Source organism: Ranitomeya imitator, chromosome 7, assembly GCF_032444005.1.
Source record: "Ranitomeya imitator isolate aRanImi1 chromosome 7, aRanImi1.pri, whole genome shotgun sequence".
Taxonomy (NCBI): domain Eukaryota; kingdom Metazoa; phylum Chordata; class Amphibia; order Anura; family Dendrobatidae; genus Ranitomeya; species Ranitomeya imitator.
In genome coordinates, this window is record NC_091288.1 from 131,036,988 (window position 1) to 131,057,211 (window position 20,224).

Sequence of the window (20,224 nt, forward strand, 5' to 3'; positions counted from 1 at the left end):
ATTGAAGAGGGTCGAGAAGAGAGTTATCTGAGAGATAGCGGGTAAGACGGGAGTGGACCAGGCGTTCGAGGAGTTTAGAGATGAAGGGAAGATTAGAGACAGGTCTATAATTAGCGGCACAGTTTTGATCGAGGGATGGTTTTTTAAGTAATGGATGGATGATGGATGATGGATGTATGATGGATGAATAAGGATGATCCTTCTACGTAGTGACATCCCTTTAGATATTTGTGGACAGCTATTAAGTCTCCTCTTAGCCTTTTTTATTTGCGAGCTAAACGTTCCCAGCTCCCTTAATCATTTCTCATAGGACATACACGTACTTTGCAGTACTCTCACCATCCTGGTAGCTCTTTTCTGAACTTGCTCCAGTTTTCGGTGACATTTTTAAAATGTCGTACCCAGAACTGGACACAGTTTTACAGATGATGCCTACCATGAAGGAGTAGAGGGCGAATAATTAGTTCACGTTATCAAGACTTTATTCTTCTCTTAATACATCCCAGAACTGGGTTTGCCATTTTTGCTGCTGCATCATACTGTTTACTCGTGTGCAGTCTGTGATCTTTTAGTAAATCCAAGTCTTTTTCACACGAGCTGTTACTTAGTTCTGTTCCCCCATTCTGTAGATGTCATTTTTGTTTTTCTTGCCCAGATGTAGTCTTGAATTTCTATGTGTTAAATAACATTCTGTAAAGGTACCGTCACATTAAGCGACGCTGCAGCGATATAGACAACGATGCCGATCGCTGCAGCGTCGCTGTTTAGTCGTTGTGTGGTCGCTGGAGAGCTGTCACACAGACAGCTCTCCAGCGACCAACGATGCCGAAGTCCCCCAGGTAACCAGGGTAAACATCGGGTTACTAAGCGCAGGGCCGCGCTTAGTAACTCGATGTTTACCCTGGTTACCATTGTAAATGTAAAAAAAAAAAACAAAAAACACTACATACTTACATTCCGGTGTCTGTCGCGTCCCCCGGAGTCAGCTTCCTTGCACTGTGTAAGTGGTTCTCCAATTTCCTCAGCTAATACTTTAAGTAACCTACTGTAGAATGTAATTCATCTGGACCAGGAGAACTCTGGAGATAGACTTGTAACGTTGAGATTGTTTGTATTGTTCAACAATTTTCATTCTCAAGTCCCCAAACAGTCGTCTTCTGTCTCTGTTCTTTATGCTTAAGGCCCCGTCACACACAGCGAGATCGCTAGCGAGATCGCTGCTGAGTCACAAGTTTTGTGACGCAACAGCGATCTCAGTAGCGATCTCGCTATGTGTGACACGTACCAGCGATCAGGCCCCTGCTGTGAGATCGCTGGTCGTGTCGGAATGGCCTGGGCCATTTTTTGATCGTTGAGGTCCCGCTGACATCGCTGAATCGGCGTGTGTGACGCCGATTCAGCGATGTCTTCGCTGGTAACCAGGGTAAACATCGGGTAACTAAGCGCAGGGCCGCGCTTAGTAACCCGATGTTTACCCTGGTTACCATCCTAAAAGTAAAAAAACAAACGCTACATACTTGCCTATCGCTGTCTGTCCTCGGCGCTCTGCTTCTCTGGTCTGGTTGTGAGCGCCGGTCAGCCGGAAAGCAGAGCGGTGACGTCACCGCTCTGCTTTCCGGCCGCTGTGCTCACAGCCAGACCAGAGAAGCAGAGCGCCGAGGACAGACAGCGGTAGGTAAGTATGTAGCGTTTGTTTTTTTTTTACTTTAACGATGGTAACCAGGGTAAACATCGGGTTACTAAGCGCGGACCTGCGCTTAGTTACCCGATGTTTACCCTGGTTACCGGGGACCTCGGGATCGTTGGTCGCTGGAGAGCTGTCTGTGTGACAGCTCTCCAGCGACCAAACAGCGACGCTGCAGCGATCCGGATCGTTGTCGGTATCGCTGCAGCGTCGCTATGTGTGACGGGGCCTTTAGTGTAGCACACACAATGCAAAGATTGAGTCCACTATTACCCTTTTTATCTGGTTTCAGGTGTGATTTTCATATTGCTCACCCTCTATTTGCCATGGGTGAGTTTAAATGAGCATCACATGCTTGAAATAAAGTTACTGTATGTGGCTACAATTTTGAAAATATGCTAACAATTTTGTCCAGTTCATTTTTAAGGGTTTGTATGAAATATTGTCCAATTTGCCCTTTTTTTCTTTTTTTTCTTTTTTTTTTTGGTTCCAACACACAAAGGAAATACGCATGAGTATAAAAAAACACATGTAATTCCAATAATTGAGGTGGCACAAAAATCACAGGAGGGCACATAGCTGGAGGGCACAGAGATCACATGGGAGCACAAATATCACAGGGGGTTACATAGCAGGGATCACGGGGCAGAAAGCTGGGAGCCACAGAGATCACAGGGGTGCATATTGTTTGGGGGCACAGATCACAGGGGGCATATAGTTGGGGGGCTCAGATCTCAAGGGGCATATAGTTGGGGGGCACAGATTATTTTGGGGCACATAGCTGAGAGGCAAGCACAGATCACCAGGCACAGAAATTACCTGCAGACAGGCACTGAGCTGCCAGCACAGAGATCGCTCTGGACTCTCTCTGGCTGGGAGCAGCTCCTCTTCCGGGACACAACAGGAGAGCATTGGGCACTAACCCCGCCCACCCCTGTGTTAACCTTGCCCACTTTGGTGCTAATCCCACCCACTAACCCTGCCCACCCTGATGACATCAGCATTCATGTGCAGGCAGCGTTCTGTAATGAACGCTGCGTGCACTTGGGCTTTAAACAGCTAGCAGGATTCGCTGCCGCCGGAGAATTGCAGACTGCGGGGACCTGCCTGCGGCCCGCGGGCCAGAGGTTCCCCACCCGTCTTAAAGGGTCGGCGGCAGCCAACTTAGCCGCCAGCCCACCGGCGGTCTGCCCAGTTGGGCAGATTAGCAATCTGGGCCTGCATGCTGTCCATTTCCTTGTGATCCTCTTTGAGATGGTTCTACTCCTTCATTGGAGGCCAGCTGTGTTTAAATTAAACTGACAGGACTTGATTTGGAAAGGCACACACCTGTCTATGTAAGACCTCACAGCTCACAGTGCATGTCAGACCAAATGAGAATCATGAGGTCAAAGGAACTGGCCAAGGAGCTCAGACAGAATTGTGGCAAGGCATAGAACTGGCCAAAGTTACAACAGAATTTCTGCAGTACTCAAGGTTCGTAAGAGCACAGTGGATTCCATAATCCTTAAATGGAAGCAGTTTGGGACCACCAGAAGTCTTCCTAGACCTGGCCGTCCAGCCAAACTGAGCAATCGTGGGAAAAGAACCTTGGTGAGAGCGTTAAAGAAGAACCCTAAGATCACTGTGGCTGAGGTCCAGAGATGCAGTAGGGAGATGGGAGAAAGTTCCACAAAGTCAAGCAGCCCTCCACCAGTTGGGCCTTTATGGTAGAGTGGCCCGATGGAAGCCTCTCCTCAGTGCAAGACATATGAAAGACTGCATAGAGTTTGCTAAAAAAACACATGAAGGACTCCCAGACTATGAGAAATAAGATTCTCTGGTCTGATGAGATGAAGATAGACCTTTCTATTCATAATTCTAAGGGGTAGGTGTGGAGAAAACCAGGCACTGCTCATCACCTGCCTAATACAATCCCAACTGTAAAACAATGAGGTGGCATCATCATGCTATGGAGGTGTTTTTCAGCTGCAAGGACAGGACGACTGATCATTGAAGGAAACATGAATGCGGCCAAGTACAGAGATATCCTGGATGAAAACCTCTTCCAGAGTGCTCTGAACCTCAGACTTGGCTGTAGGTTCATCTTCCAACAAGACAATGACCATAAGCACACAGCTAAAATAACAAAGGCGTGGCTTCAGAACAACTCTTCTTGACTGGCTCAACAACTCTGTGGCCATTCTGGCCCAGCCAGAGCCCTGACCTAAGCCTAATTGATCATCTCTGGAGACACCTGAAAATGGCTGTTCACCATCCAACCTTAGGAAACTGGAGAGGATGAGCAAGGAAGAATGGCAGAGGATCCCCAAATCCAGGTGTGAAAAATGTGTTGCATCATTCTAAAATGATTCATGGCTGTACTAGCTCAAAAGGGTTTTTCTACTCAATATTGAGCAAAGGGTCTGAATACTTATGACCATGTGATATTTCAGTTTTTCATTTTTAATACATTTTTAAAAATTTCTACATTTATTTTTTCAGTCAAGATGGGGTGCAGAGTGTACATTAATGAGAAGAAAAAAAAATTACTTTTTTGAATTTACCAAATGGCTGCAATGAAACAAAGAGAGAAACATTTAAAGGGGTATGAATAGAATACTTTCCGTACCCACTGTAAGGCTACCTCCCAGACTCTCACTCTGACAAGGACAGTCCACATCTCCCCTGCAATGGAGGCCCTGCACTATCCCTCAGTGCGTCCCAACGCATTTCATCTTTGCAGAATCCTTAGTGGATGCTTTCCTGAAACGGGAAAGTACTTGCAAACAGCATAATACAAAGAATAGCAGAATCCTTAGGGAACCCAAATCACATCTGGGATAACTAATGCCGGTGCACAGTGTAGCAGGCAACTCTTAGACTATCTCTGTTGTAGCAGACTGTCTAATGCTAAATGCCAGGTATTTATATAGTGGACTCTCTTACCCTATTTCTATTCGGCCATCCGGGGATGCCCGGAAAACACAGCTCTAGACACAAGATCTCCCAATCCAGTGCAGATTAACACAATCGGGCATTTTTTTCACACGGGTTAACTCCTCTTTACCTAAAATGGAACCAATGCCTAACTCATCATGTAACTCACAGGGATCTGCCAAGTGTCCCAGAGACATTACTCGTAAGGCTTCTAATGATTCCCAGAAGGAGTCACCCTCTATCTTCCATCTCCAGAGGATTCTGAACATTACTGTAATATTGAGGGAGCAGAGGCATCACAGTCTACACAAACAATTCAGCCCTCCTGTACGACAGGGAAGCACATAATCTCCAACGATGCATTTGGACCTCCGTGGATTGTGGGAATTAATACAGGCCTTACCAACAAAACAAGATATTGACTCTGACATAGAGGATAGAGGCCTCACGCAACAGGCCTTTTCCTTACTATGAGAGGAAATCTGTCTTCTGGCCTCTAGGACAATAATCACGGAGGGTGTCTCTAGAGATCTTTCAGATCGGATTCAAATCCTGGAAGGCAAACAAGAAACTCTCAACTCCCAGGTACAAAACATGACTCTTCTTCTCGACGACCAAAAAATAGGGATAGAAGAAACAATATTCGTATTAGGGATTGCCAGAAGGTAGAGGCCAGGAGGACCTTCAAATCTTTCATCACCACCTTATTTAGCAAAGTCTCACGAAGACCCTTGGATGCCACCTTCGTCATCAACAGAGTGCATAGGGTCATGAGAATGGGCCTCATAGACGTTCATAACCCATTAGACTTTTTGTGCAGACTCCACTACTTTACAGACGAGGACATTCTATGAAACACTTGGGTTGCTGGCCCTATATCCATGAATGGAGCGGAGATGAAACTTTATCCAGAAGTATCAGGTTGTACTCTCTACATGAGGCATCTCCTACAACCACTACTGGCAAAAATCTGTGAAACTGGTGCATCTTTCAGGTGGGGCCATCCCTTCCATCTAATTGTAAAAAAAAAGAGAAAGCTACCTTTTTCATCAAATGACACATATATCTTCCTGCTCTCTTTTTAATTTCCTGGGTTAAGAACCTATTCGTATTTCCAACTGGCTCTCATTAGAAGGATATCCTCACTTGTCTCAAAGATCATGCCAGAAAAGCCACAACCGCCTGTCACAAGATCCTATCTGAGCTTCGCATGTTTGTTCTACTTCAATCATCACACTCCATGACCTCCCTCCTGTACTGAACTTTATTCAAAAAGACTTACCTGCAACATCCAAGTTGTTGTAACCTCGTATCCTTCTTTTTCCCGCTTTCTTCTTTCTTATTATTGGTTAATATTGTCATTGAGACTATTACATGGGACTCTTGATTGGTTATCCCTTTGTTATGTACTACTCCAAAAATGGGCTTTAATTGGTAGACAAGAGCAGCAGGGGAGTCGGGTGGTTGATGAGGAGGGGGAGGAGGAGAAGCATACATGGGACTCAAGTCTGAACTTTTATGTTACTATACTTCTCTGTTTTTTTAGGTACTATCTCTTGACAGGGTATTGTCCGTTTATCCATGTCATGCCATTCTGTCGGTTTCTGGTTTTTGGCATGACAATGCATATGTTTGCTTTAACCCTTTACTCTTTTCCCCCTAATTTGAGCTAGGATACTGTTGGCTTTTACCTGAATGGAGCCTTCTCAGTTCCCTGCTCTGCTGCGCAGTCGTACATGGGCATTTAGGTATTTGCCCTCCTGCATACCTTCCTCATGTGCGGTCCCTGGTTGCTGCTGTGAAGCTGTCCGCAGGTTGTGAGGTCATTTGCGGCTGGTGCATGACTTTCCACGTGGCTCAGTGCATGCAGTTTGTCAGGTGCCCTGAGCCTCAGAACCTGCACTGTTGGTGCTGTAATGGTTTCTGTGTGTGCTTAGGGTTTGCGCGGCCACACCTCCCCTGCTTTTATCAGGGTTAGGGTGTGTACTTCAAATGCTGTCCCCAGCCAATTGCTGAGGGGCAGCTCATATATAAAGTTCCCCTGCCCTATGGGGGGGCCTGAGCTACACTCACAAAGCTCTTGAACTTTGCTATGTGTGTTTGTGTTCCTGCACCTCTCCTGTCTATGTTTTGGTACCAAAGTCCTTGCCTTGATTCCTGTTTTGTCCTGTTCTGGCGCCTGTCCTGGAGGTGGTAATTCCAGGCCCGAATCCTTGATCCAGTACCTGTCCTGTACCTGAACCTGTCTGAACTGTGTCTGCTGTGATTATGTTCCTGGAATCCATCTGCATCTGGAGCCTCACTCCCAGTGACTTTGAGTCTCTTGAAACTCGTGTTTCTGCTGAGCATCTACTAATCTGTGCTCTGACTACCATGCGGTGTTAACCCCGTCTGGCTCATGTCCAGTACGGCGGTGTCTGCACCATCATGCTTGAGTTCCTTCCTAGGTCCTATGTCCGGTGCCTGTCGACTGCAGTCTGGAACCTGATGACCGCTGTCTGGAGCTTGGAGCCTGATGACTTTGGTGGTACCTGTAGGTCGTGTCGGATGTCCGGAACCGAACAACTCCTGTCTGATGTCTGCCGATGACCCTGGGTCCAGATGTCCTGTCTGTGCCCTGATGTCTTGCCTGTGTCTTGATGACCTCATGGACCCTGATGTCGTGATATCATTTCTGTTCCCTGATGTCCTGTTGCCCTGCCTGTGTCCTGAGGTCTTTCCTGAGTCCTGATGTTCTGTTTGTATCCTGATGTCTTGCCTTTACCCTGATGTCCTCGTGTACCATGATGTCCTGCCTGGGTCCTGATGTCCCGCCTATCTGTGCCTCATTGATCCGTTGGTGCCTTGGGGTCCACTGGGTGGTACCCTTCTGAGGTGTGGAATCGGGAGCCTGACATCGTCATGTTTTGTTTATGTACTGTGTGACTTTGCTTTAGTAAACTTTACTTTCTCTATACCTGAAGTATTGGTGTAATCATGTCCTACGTGTCTCTTTCCTTGTCCACATGCTCAGCGGTGACAGAAGCCCGGTCGCTGCCCTCCCCTAGTTCGGGAAGGCCGGGTCCCCCTCTGCGGTTTAAAGGGTCCGTATTTCGTCCCCGAGGGACGCACGCCCCACGCCTTCTGAGGTTGGTCGGCTTGGGGGCGTCTATGGGCTGGGCCGCATCTGCGGCCGCAGCTGATCGTGACAATCCAGTTTATTTTAGTTTTCTTAATAATATACTGTCAATGGTTTCTCTAATGTAAAAATCTCTTTCTGACCTTTATCAGGAACCCATATTTTGGGATGGGGAGAATTGGGTTTGGGCAGTGATTTTTGTATTGATACTCTCAACTATAGGTGTCTGGTGTCCTTGTGGAACCCTTTTTTTCCCCTAGGGGTTATCTTCCACTTCCCTTTCACCACCAAGATCTTGGAGGCTGTCCAGGAACTTCTGGACAATTAACGTTAGCTTTGTTCTTCCCTCTTTTGACACCTCTGCTTATTCTATTGGTGTTTATAGATTTAACCCCTTCATGACCGGATCTCTTTTCGGTTTTGTGTTTTCTTATTTCGATCCCTTCCTTCCCTTCCCAGAGCCATAACTTTTTTATTTTTTCGTTAATATGGCCATGTGAGGGCTTATTTTTTGCGGGACGACTTGTACTTTTAATGAGACCATTGGTTTTACCATGTTGTGTACTAGAAAATGGAGAAAAAATTCCAACTGTGGTGAAATTGCAAAAAAAGGGCAACCCCATACTTGTTTTTTGTTTGGCTTTTTTGCTACGTTAACTAAATGCTAAAACTGACCTGCCATTATGAGTTCATAGACACCAAACATGTCTAGGTTCTTTTTTATCTAAGTGGTGAAAATTTTTTCCAAACTTTGCTAAAAAAAAACAACAAAAAAACAAATTGTGCAATTTTCCAATACCCGTAGGCGTCTCCAATTTTCTTGATCTCAGGTTGGGTGAGGGCTTATTTAATTTCATGCCGATATGACGTTTTTAATGATACCATTTTGGTGCAGATGCGTTTTTTGATCGCCCATTATTGCATTTTAATACAATGTTGCGGCGACCAAAAAAACGTTTCAGAGACCTCTGGTTGTCATGCCGACGAACCGATGACCCCCTATCATGTGACGGGGTCAACCGGTGTATGTATTTCCAGTCCGATGGCCGGAAGCGTGATTTAAATGCCGCTGTCAGAGTTTGACAGTGGCATTTACCTAGTTAATAGTCGCGGGTAGATCGCGATTCCACCCACAGCTATTGTGAGCACATGTCAGCTGTTCAAAACAGCTGACTTGTCCCCAGAAAGATGTGGGCTCTCCCCCGGAGCCCACATTAAAGCGGGGGATACTGATACTAATACGTCCGATGTCGGTAAGGGGTTAAGCATTTTGTCCTTTTTTAAATTCTTTTTCTTTTTTGTCCGTTTCTTGTTTAACGCATTGTCTCTCCCTGTCTCTTCACCCTCCCTTACCTATCCCAACCCAATACAAAATGACAAATGAATGTCCTTCAGAACTTACAGTGCGCTCTTTGAATGTTAATGGACTACATAGCCCTGAGAAAACATCTATTTTACTAAACCTCCTCTATAAAAGGGAATCAGACATCGCTTTCCTACTGGAAATGCATTACTGTCAAATTAAACCCTATAAGTTCTTTAATTATAGATTTCCAACGGTATACCATACCTCTCTTGATTCCATGTCCAGAGGTTCCTGTATACTTATATCCCGCTCAGTACCATGGGTGTTCACAGATTCTTGTACCGATGGAGAGAGCCGCCTTCTAATGGTCAAAGGTCTCATAGGTCCTAATAAGGTTGTTTGCTTTCCTGTATCTACCCAACTCAGGACAGGACAAGGCACTTTTAATATATCTAGACCAGGTGGCGATTTTTCCAGAGGGAATGCTAATACTAGGGGAGACTTTAATAGAGCCTGTGATAATGACATGAAAATTGAGTTCTAAAGATGCAGTGAGAGAAAACTGTTTAACAATGGTATGTTTGAGTTGAATTCATTTAAAAAGATACGTATATTCATACATTGCATTTAACTTTTTAATGTAAAACAAAAAGCAAAGTAAGAATCGATTACTACATATGTTGTGTTTTTTTATATCATACATATTCAGGATGGCTCAATGGTATGAATTACAGCAGATTGACACCAAGTTCTTGGAACAAGTTCACCAATTATATGATGACAGCTTCCCCATGGAGATACGTCAGTACCTGGCACAGTGGCTTGAAGCACAAGATTGGTAAGCTTGAACTCTGTAATATGCTGTTAAACGATTGCATTGTCTGATCTCTATTGCTGCTCTTACATATTTGTTAGTTTACCAACAAGGTTTTCCATAATTCCTTTGTTAGTTGTCTCCTTCACACATTTAAATGTAACTGTTTCTGTGCAGACCACTATTTCAGGGCCACTAGTCAACGGCCTCATGTACTCTGTCTGTGTGATTGGTCCAGAAATTGGTTTGTGAAACGCAAAAGTGCAAAGCTGGCCTCATCCTCATTCCGACATTTGTGGTTTTTATCATCCGTAAAAATATTTTGGATGAGTTTCATCGATGTTTGGTCAGTGTTTCAGTATTTACTATCAGTTTTTCATAAGTGATTTTTCATATCTGAAAAGAACTGCAAAACTCCTACCCAGTAAAGTGTTAATCACAGGCAGCACATGGACTGCGCATAGATGTAATTTGTGTACTGCCTATGATTTTTCTGCATGCATAGACTTGTATGGGCAATTTCAATCAATGATTTGGATTAAAAACAGATATGTTTCCGTCATTTTTTTGTTTGCGAGCATACGGCCTGCAAAAAAGCACGGACGTATTAAATTTCATTCTCTACCTGTTCAGCTATATTAGGAGTCTTGTAGCAAACTCCAGTTATCAGCTTTCCATTATTACCATCCCTATGTACATTTATCCATAGTGACTGTACATTGTCGCAGCTCCCCTCAATGTCGTCATTGAGCACTGGTCTTAAGTTTGTATTTTTATTAAATCTAACTCCTCCACCTTTTTTGTCTTTCCTGTCCTTTCCTGCCAATTCTGCATGCGTATTTCCCGTATCAGGGAGTTGCAGAATTGCTGCGGAAATTTCCACGGCAATTCTGCAACGTGTGCACATATCAGCATATTAACCCCTTAGTGACTGAGCCAATTTTGACCTTAATAACCAGGCCAATTTTTATATTTCTGACCAGTGTCACTTTATGAGGTTATAACTGTAGAACACTTCAATTGATCCCACTGATTTTGACAATGTTTTCTCGTGACATATTTCACTTCATGATGGTGTTAAATTTCTTTGATATGACTTGCATTTATTTGTTGAAAAAAATAAATGTGGTGAAAATTTTGCAATTTTCAAACTGTCACACAAAAAAGTTAATAAATAAAACTTCCCACATGTCTACTTTACATCAGCACAATTTTTGAAACATTATTTTTTTTTTGTTAGGTAGTTAGAAAGGTTAAAACGATTTCTAGTTTTTCCAACAAAATGTACAAAACCATTTTGTTAGGGACAACCTCACATTTGAAGTGACTTTCAGGGGTCTATATGACAGAAAATACCCAAAAATGACACCATTCTTAAAGCTGCACCCTTCAAGGTGCACAGAACCACATTCAAGAAATGTATTAACTCTTCAGGTGCTTCACAAGAACTGAAGCAATATGGAAGGGAAAAAATGAACATTTACTTATTTTTTTTTTCACAAAAAATGTAATTTAGCTCCAAATTTTTTATTTTAACATGGTTAACAGGAAAATCTGGACACCAAAATTTGTTGTGCAGTTTCTCCTGAGTGCACAGATAATCCAAATGTGGGAGAACACCACTGTTTGGGTGCACGGCAGGGCTTGGAAGGGAAGAAAAATTCCTGGATTCGAGAGTGGACGTCATGTTGCATGTGGAGAGCAACCAGGCAACCCCCACATGTACTTATGCTGGCTAACATATGTAAATCATTCAGCTGCGGCACAGAAAACGAAATCTCCGAGTACTTACAAATACTCGGAGGACACCCGAGCGTGCTCAGGAAATCTCGAGTACCGAGTATACTCGCTTATCACTAGTCATCATAATGAACATTTCCTTTTTTTTCACAAAAAATGTTGTTTTAGCCCCATATTATCACAGTCGGTAATAGGAGAAAACAGACTACATAGTTTGTTTTGCAATTTGTCCCGAATGCGACTATACCCCATATATGGTCAAAAAGCAAGGCTAGGAAAGGAAAGAGCACCATTTGCCTGGGATAGATTGTGAATGCCATGTGGCATTTGAAGAGCTCCTGACATGTGAAAACAGCAGAAACCCCCGACAAGTGACCCCATTATGGAAACTAGACACCTCAAGGCATTCATCTAGGCATGTAGTGAGTATTTTGAACCCATCGGTGCCTCATAGAATTTTATAACATTGAGACATGGAAATATCACATTTTAGTGGTACAAAAAATATTTTTATAGTTTATCAGGTACACAAGGGTTAATAGGTGAAACTAAACCCCACAATTTCTTGCGCAATTTCTCCCAAACGCGGTGCTGCCCAAATTTTGCTAGAATAGTTTATGAACAATATTTGCGGAGCCCCTAAGGTGCCAGAACAGCAGAAAAAAACCACTGTAGAAATTGCACATTTCAATTAATTCATGTATGGCTGCATTGACTATTTTGTAACATCAAGGCAGGCTTTATTCTATAGAATTGCAAATCTAGTATGCATATATTGTGTCCCCATATACTGTAGAGCTCCCAAATTTTGTAGTGCCCCCATACATTGTGCCCAGCTTGTGCTTCTGGCGATATGCACCTGTACATTAAGTGCCTTCTCGGCCATTTACTGTGGGAGCGCATAATTCACTGGATTTTATTTAAGTGGGCTTGTCAATGTCTGGACTAGATTTTCAATTCATTTGGTAACTCATTTCATGAATAAAGTATGAGTTTTCATGGAAAACACAAAATTGTCTGGGTGACCCTAAACTTTTGAACGGTAGTGTACATTAAACCTTATTTGCCAAGTGTTTGCCCAATCAGACATCTACCGTATATACTAGAGTATAAGCCGAGATTTTCAGCCCAAATTTTTGGGCTGAAAGTGCCCCTCTCGGCTTATACTCGAGTCACGGTCTGTGGCAAGGTTGGCAGGTGAGGGGGAGAGAGGATTGTTGCATACTCACCTAGTCCCGACGCTCCTGACGCTCCCCCTGCCTGTCACACTGTCTTCGGGTGCCGCAGCTCTTCCCCTGTACAGCAGTCACGTGGGACCGCTCATTAAACTTATGAATATGGACTCCACTCCCATAGGGGTGGAGCCGCATATTCATTCCTCTAATGAGCGGTGCCAGTGACCGCTGACAGAGGAAGAGCTGCGGCACCCGAAGACAGTGTGACAGGCAGGGGGAGCGTCAGGAGCGCCGGGACTAGGTGAGTATTTTATAGTTACCTGTCCACGTTCCACCCGCTGGGCGCCGCTCCGTCTTCCCGTCCACTTGCTTTGACTGTTCAGGTCAGAGGGCGCGATGACGTACTAGTGGGCGCGGCGCCCTCTGCCTGAACAGTCAGTGCGGAGAGAAGCCGGGATGCTGAGGAGCTGCAAGCAAGAGAGGGGAGTATGTGTTTTTTTTTTTTTTTTTTTATTGCAGCAGCAGCGTTATATATGGCACAGATTTATGTGGAGCATCTATAGGGCCATAATGAACGGTGCAGAGCATATATGGCACAGCTTTATATAGAGCATCTATGGGGCCATAATGAACGGTGCAGAGCATATATGGCACAGCTTTATAAGGAGCATCTATGGGGCCATAATGAACGGTGCAGAGCATATATGGCACAGCTTTATATAGAGCATCTATGGGGCCATAATGAACGGTGCAGAGCATATATGGCACAGCTTTATAAGGAGCATCTATGGGGCCATAATGAACGATGCAGAGCATATATGGCACAGCTTTATAAGGAGCATCTATGGGGCCATAATGAACGATGCAGAGCATATATGGCACAGCTTTATAAGGAGCATCTATGGGGCCATAATGAACGGTGCAGAGCATATATGGCACAGCTTTATAAGGAGCATCTATGGGGCCATAATGAACGATGCAGAGCATATATGGCACAGCTTTATATGGAGCATCTATGGGGCCATAATGAACGGTGCAGAGCATATATGGCACAGCTTTATAAGGAGCATCTATGGGGCCATAATGAACTGTGCAGAGCATATATGGCACAGCTTTATATGGAGCATCTATGGGGCCATAATGAACGGTGCAGAGCATATATGGCACAGCTTTATAAGGAGCTTCTATGGGGCCAAACTGAACGGTGCAGAGCATATATGGCACAGCTTTATAATGAGCATCTATGGGGCCATAATGAACGGTGCAGAGCATATATGGCACAGCTTTATAAGGAGCATCTATGGGGCCAAACTGAACGGTGCAGAGCATATAGGGCACAGCTTTATAAGGAGCATCTATGGGGCCAAACTGAACGGTGCAGAGCATATAGGGCACAGCTTTATAAGGAGAATCTATGGGTCCAAACTGAACGGTGCAGAGCATATATGGCACAGCTTTATAAGGAGCATCTATGGGGCCATAATGAACGGTGCAGAGCATTATATATGGCACAGCTTTATAAGGAGCATCTATGGGGCCATAATGAACGGTGCAGAGCATTATATATGGCACAGCTTTATAAGGAGCATCTATGGGGCCATAATGAACGGTGCAGAGCATTATATATGGCACAGCTTTATAAGGAGCATCTATGGGGCCATAATGAACGGTGCAGAGCATTATATATGGCACAGCTGTATAAGGAGCATCTATGGGGCCATAATGAACGGTGCAGAGCATATATGGCACAGCTTTATAAGGAGCTTCTATGGGGCCATAATGAACTGTGCAGAGCATATATGGCACAGCTTTATATGGAGCATCTATGGGGCCATAATGAACGATGCAGAGCATATATGGCACAGCTTTATATGGAGCATCTATGGGGCCATAATGAACGATGCAGAGCATATATGGCACAGCTTTATAAGGAGCATCTATGGGGCCATAATGAACGGTGCAGAGCATATATGGCACAGCTTTATATGGAGCATCTATGGGGCCATAATGAACGATGCAGAGCATATATGGCACAGCTTTATAAGGAGCATCTATGGGGCCATAATGAACGGTGCAGAGCATATATGGCACAGCTTTATAAGGAGCATCTATGGGTCCAAACTGAACGGTGCAGAGCATATAGGGCACAGCTTTATAAGGAGAATCTATGGGTCCAAACTGAACGGTGCAGAGCATATATGGCACAGCTTTATAAGGAGCATCTATGGGGCCATAATGAACGATGCAGAGCATTATATATGGCACAGCTTTATAAGGAGCATCTATGGGGCCATAATGAACGGTGCAGAGCATTATATATGGCACAGCTTTATAAGGAGCATCTATGGGGCCATAATGAACGGTGCAGAGCATATATGGCACAGCTTTATAAGGAGCATCTATGGGGCCATAATGAACGGTGCAGAGCATTATATATGGCACAGCTTTATATGGAACCTCCTTTGGGGCAATAATGAACGGTATGGAGCATCTATTTTTATTTTTTAAATTCACCGGTAGCTGCTGCATTTTCCACCCTAGGCTTATACTCGAGTCAATAAGTTTTCCCAGTTTTTTGTGGCACAATTAGGGGGGTCGGCTTATACTCGGGTCGGCTTATACTCGAGTATATACGGTAATTCAGATCGTTTTGCAATATTGTAATGTCAAGGTCAGATTTTAATATCCTAAATAGTTTGTTGTCATCAGCAAAGACTGACACATTACTCTCAATCCCATCCACAAGGTCATTTACCGTATATACTCGAGTATAAGCCGAGATTTTCAGCCCAAATTTTAGGGCTGAAAGTGCCCCCCTCGGCTTATACTCGAGTCACGGTAGCGGTGGGGTCGGCAGGTGAGGGGCTGAGGGCGCTGGGGTATACTTACCTAGTCCCAGCGATCCAGGCGCTCCCCCTGCCGTCCCACGGGCTTCGGCGCTGCAGCTTCTTCCTCTCTTCAGCGGTCACGTGGGACCGCTCATTACAGAAATGAATAAGCGGCTCCACCTCCCATAGGGGCGGAGCCGCTTATTCATTTCTCTAATCAGCGGTGCCGGTGACCGCTGATGGAGAAAGAAGCTGCAGCGCCGAAGACAGGAGGGGACAGCGCGAGGATCGCCAGGACTAGGTGAGTATGTTATATTCACCTGTCCTCGTTCCAGCCGCCGGGCGCCGATCCATCTTCCCGGCCGGCGCCTCCATCTTCCCGGCGTCTGCGCTCTCTGACTGATCAGGCAGAGGGCGCGATGACGCATATAGTGTGCGCGGCGCCCTCTGCCTGATCAGTCAGAGCAGAGACGCCGGGAAGATGGAGGCGCCGGAACGAGACGCTGGGAGCTGCAATCAAGGGAGGTGAGTATGTGTTTTTTTTTTTTTATTGCAGCAGTAGCAGCGGCAGCACAGATTAATGTGGAGCATCTATGGGGCACAGTGAACGGTGCAGAGCACCGTATAAGGCACAGCTAGGGGGCACAATGAACGGTGCAGAGCACCGTATAAGGCACAGCTAGGGGGCACAATGAACGGTGCAGAGCACCGTATAAGGCACAGCTAGGGGGCACAATGAACGGTGCAGAGCACCGTATAAGGCACAGCTAGGGGGCACAGTGAACGGTGCAGAGCACCGTATAAGGCACAGCTAGGGGGCACAGTGAACGGTGCAGAGCACCGTATAAGGCACAGCTAGGGGGCACAGTGAACGGTGCAGAGCACCGTATATGGCACAGCTAGGGGGCACAATGAACGGTGCAGAGCACCGTATATGGCACAGCTATGGGGCACAGTGAACGGTGCAGAGCACCGTATATGGCACAGCTAGGGGGCACAATGAATGGTGCAGAGCACCGTATAAGGCACAGCTAGGGGGCACAATGAACGGTGCAGAGCACCGTATAAGGCACAGCTAGGGGGCACAATGAACGGTGCACAGCACCGTATAAGGCACAGCTAGGGGGCACAGTGAACGGTGCAGAGCACCGTATATGGCACAGCTAGGGGGCACAATGAACGGTGCAGAGCACCGTATATGGCACAGCTATGGGGCACAGTGAACGGTGCAGAGCACTGTATATGGCACAGCTAGGGGGCACAGTGAACGGTGCAGAGCACTATATGGGGCACAGCTATGGGGAAATATGAATGGTGTAGAGCACTATATGGCACAGCTATGGGGAAATAATGATCTATTTTTATTTTTGAAATTCACCGGTAAATGCTGCATTTCCACCCTAGGCTTATACTCGAGTCAATAAGTTTTCCCAGTTTTTTGTGGCAAAATTAGGGGGGTCGGCTTATACTCGGGTCGGCTTATACTCGAGTATATACGGTAATAAAGATGTTAAAAAGAATCGGTCCTAGCCCAGATGCCTATGGTGCCTCACTACTAACTCTATCCCATTTTTTGAGAACATACCATTTATGACAACTCTTTTTCCTGTCATTTAGGGTATGTGCACACATTGCAGATTTAATAGCAGATCTGCAGCTTTTTTTTCCTGCGCAGAAACGCTGCAGATCTGCAAGTGATCAGTACAATGTAAATCAATGGCAAAATAAAAATGCTGTGCTAATGGTGCAGAAAAATCTGCACAGAAAACGCAGCAGATTCAAAAAAAGGACCATGTCAATTCTTTGTGCAGAACCGCTGCGTTTCTGCACCCACTCCATAATAGAAATCTGCAAGGGTAAAAAAAAGGAAGAAATCTGCACAAAAATCTGCAACGTGTGCACAGACCAAAAAAAGGTGCAGATTCTGACCTGCGTTTTCTGCCAAAAAATTCAGAATCTGCACAGAAAATTCCACAGTCAAATCTGCAACGTGTGCATATAGCCTTAAGCCACATTCACACGTTCCTTTTTATCCTGCGGGTTCTCCCGCAGCGGATTTGATAAATCTGCAGGGCAAACACGCTGCGGTTATCCCTGCAGATTTATCGCGGTTTGTCCTGCGGGTTCCGCTGCGGGATTTTACCCCTGCTATTGATGCCGCATATGCAGCAATATGCAGCATCAATAGTAATGTTAAAAATAATAAAATAATGATATACTCACCCTCTGACGTCCCGATCTCCTCGGCGCTGCAGGCGGCGGTCCGGTTCCAAAGATGCTGTGCGACCAGGACCTTCGGTGACGTCACGGTCATGTGATCGCGACGTCACCGCAGGTCCTGGTCGCATAGCAAACCTGAGACCGGACGGCCGCGTGCAGCGCTGAGACTTCAGAGGTGAGTATATCATGATTTTTTATTTTAATTCTTTTTTTTTTTAATACAAATATGGTTCCCGGGGCCTGGAGGAGAGTGTCCTCTCCTCCACCCCGGGTATAACCCGCACATTATCCGCATTACTTCCCGCATGGTGGGCACAGCCCCATGCGGGAAGTAAGCGGATCAATGCATTTCTATGGGTGCAGAATCGCTGCGATTCTGCACAAAGAAGTGACATGGTCCTTCTTTTTTTCCGCAGCAATTCAGCGCGGTTTTTTTCGGGTTTTTCCGCATCATGTGCACTGCGGTTTTCCATAGGGTAACATTGTACTGTACCCTGCATGGAAAACAGCTGCGGACCCGCAGCGGCAAAATCGCCGCGGTTCCGCAGTAAAAACCGCATAGTGTGAACATGGCCTTAGCCTATACGTTGCCCATCTGCATATAGTTTCCCCCAGTCCTTGCTGCTGTAGCTTCAGAATAAGGCTGTTATGTGGAACTGTATCAAATGCCTTTGCAAAGTCTCAATAAATCACATCAGCCGCATTACCTACATCCAGATTTGCACTTACCTTCTCATAGAAACCCAACATGTTAGACACCACTTATTCTTCATGAAACTATGCTGGTTATCATATATCCAAAATAATAGCCTATATTGTGGGCACTTCCAAATTAAAGCAAATATCCAAAGATAGAAACAGAGCGGAAGCTTTGTGCCAATAAAAACACTGAATTTTATTAATAATACATTAAAAATTCTAATAGAGTCCAATAACAATCAGTGGAGATACATAAGACAGAATATACTGTCTGCTAAGGAAAATATATACACAACACCTATCAAAAATTCAAATGATCCCAAATACTAGCTGGTAAAGCTCAGTGGAGTTCAGAAAGGCATGAATAATAGTCAGTAATATATACAAAAGGACCATGGATATGTCATAATAAAAAATGCCTAAGGTATATGAGCTGAATAAATCTGCCTGAAACGTAGCCACATGTCTAATGCCACATAGATGAAGGATACACAGGGTTAAGTAAGTAATCAAATATATGTTGGCAAACCTAACACATTTAGTAAAAAGAGCCCTAGAGATCCTACAGGTGGTATTACTCTATGTATTCATGTGATGGCCACAAGGTGCATATAGTGCTAAAGTGCAAGGCATAGGGAGAGGTAGGGATATATTTACCTGAAATAGCAGAGCAGTAAATGGACCCCGACGCGCGTTTCGCGGTTAAGCTTCGTCCAGGGGGATAGTCTCCAACAGCAGTGGCCATATGGGGGTTTATATAGCGGTAAAGAAGCAGTGGTGGCAGCGGTTTGTAATGGCGCTCACATCAACAACAGCGGTTCGGACGTCACTGCCGCTGAGCGTCACAAGGAGCTCGTCCACTCCCCTACCCGACGCGTCAGAGCAGGGGGGTGGAGAGAGCCACAGAAGAGACGCGTCGCCACAGCAACCCGATACCAGGAGTCTCAGCGAGCGCACACCGCCGGAGAAGGGGAAGATGATCAGCTGGGATCAAGAGATCAAAAGTCCGCCTGTGTGCACGATAGTGAGAGGGCAAATGTGAACAGCACATCAGAAAACAAGCTGCATGTGCCTGATGTGCGCTATACCCACAATGCTAAACTAAGTATATTGGGGAGATATGCATAAATAAAAGTGTACTAAATACTTAGACTAGTGGGACTATCATAAATGTGAGTATATATAAGTGTATGATAGTGCAGCTAAATGGTACTAGCATAGTGAGCCAAAGAGATAAGCTAACTAATGTGTCAATTGTTAATCAAACCAAAAAAGTGTATATATAAAAATCCTAAAACTATATAAGAAAATATATATATATATATATATATATATATATACTCGTATATAAACGAAAATATATGCTAAAAGGTGTTAGTATACAAAAAAGTACAAAGATCACTTGAATACAATAGGAATTGCGTAACAGCAATTAATGAAAGTGCACACATAAAAGTCATTATATATATATATATATATATATATATATATAGTGCATATATGAAGAATATAATAATTTCATCATATATTATAACACAACAGACTCTAGTGTATATATATATAAAAGTGAATTATATTTTGATAGGAGTGTCGTCCCAGCTTCAAATAATAAGAGGACTAAAAGAAATAGGCCATGCACTGCAGATCATCACATCAGATGTCAAGGACTGATCAGGAGCTAAAAACTAAAAAAAGAAATATTGAAATCATATATAAATACA

The 20,224-nt window shown here is 44.7% G+C and overlaps 1 protein-coding gene across 5 annotated transcripts in view; it reads left to right on the top strand.

Annotated features, from left to right (window-relative positions):
• STAT1 (signal transducer and activator of transcription 1) overlaps nucleotides 1-20,224 on the top strand; it is a 1,428,390-nt gene that overhangs the window by 52,994 nt on the left and 1,355,172 nt on the right. For all 5 annotated transcript variants that reach the window (XM_069733810.1, XM_069733808.1, XM_069733811.1 and 2 more), the window contains exon 2: nucleotides 9,737-9,865. In XM_069733810.1, the coding sequence (XP_069589911.1) occupies nucleotides 9,738-9,865 (128 nt within the window). In that variant the 5' untranslated portion in view covers nucleotide 9,737. The remainder of the gene's footprint in view (nucleotides 1-9,736; nucleotides 9,866-20,224) is intronic.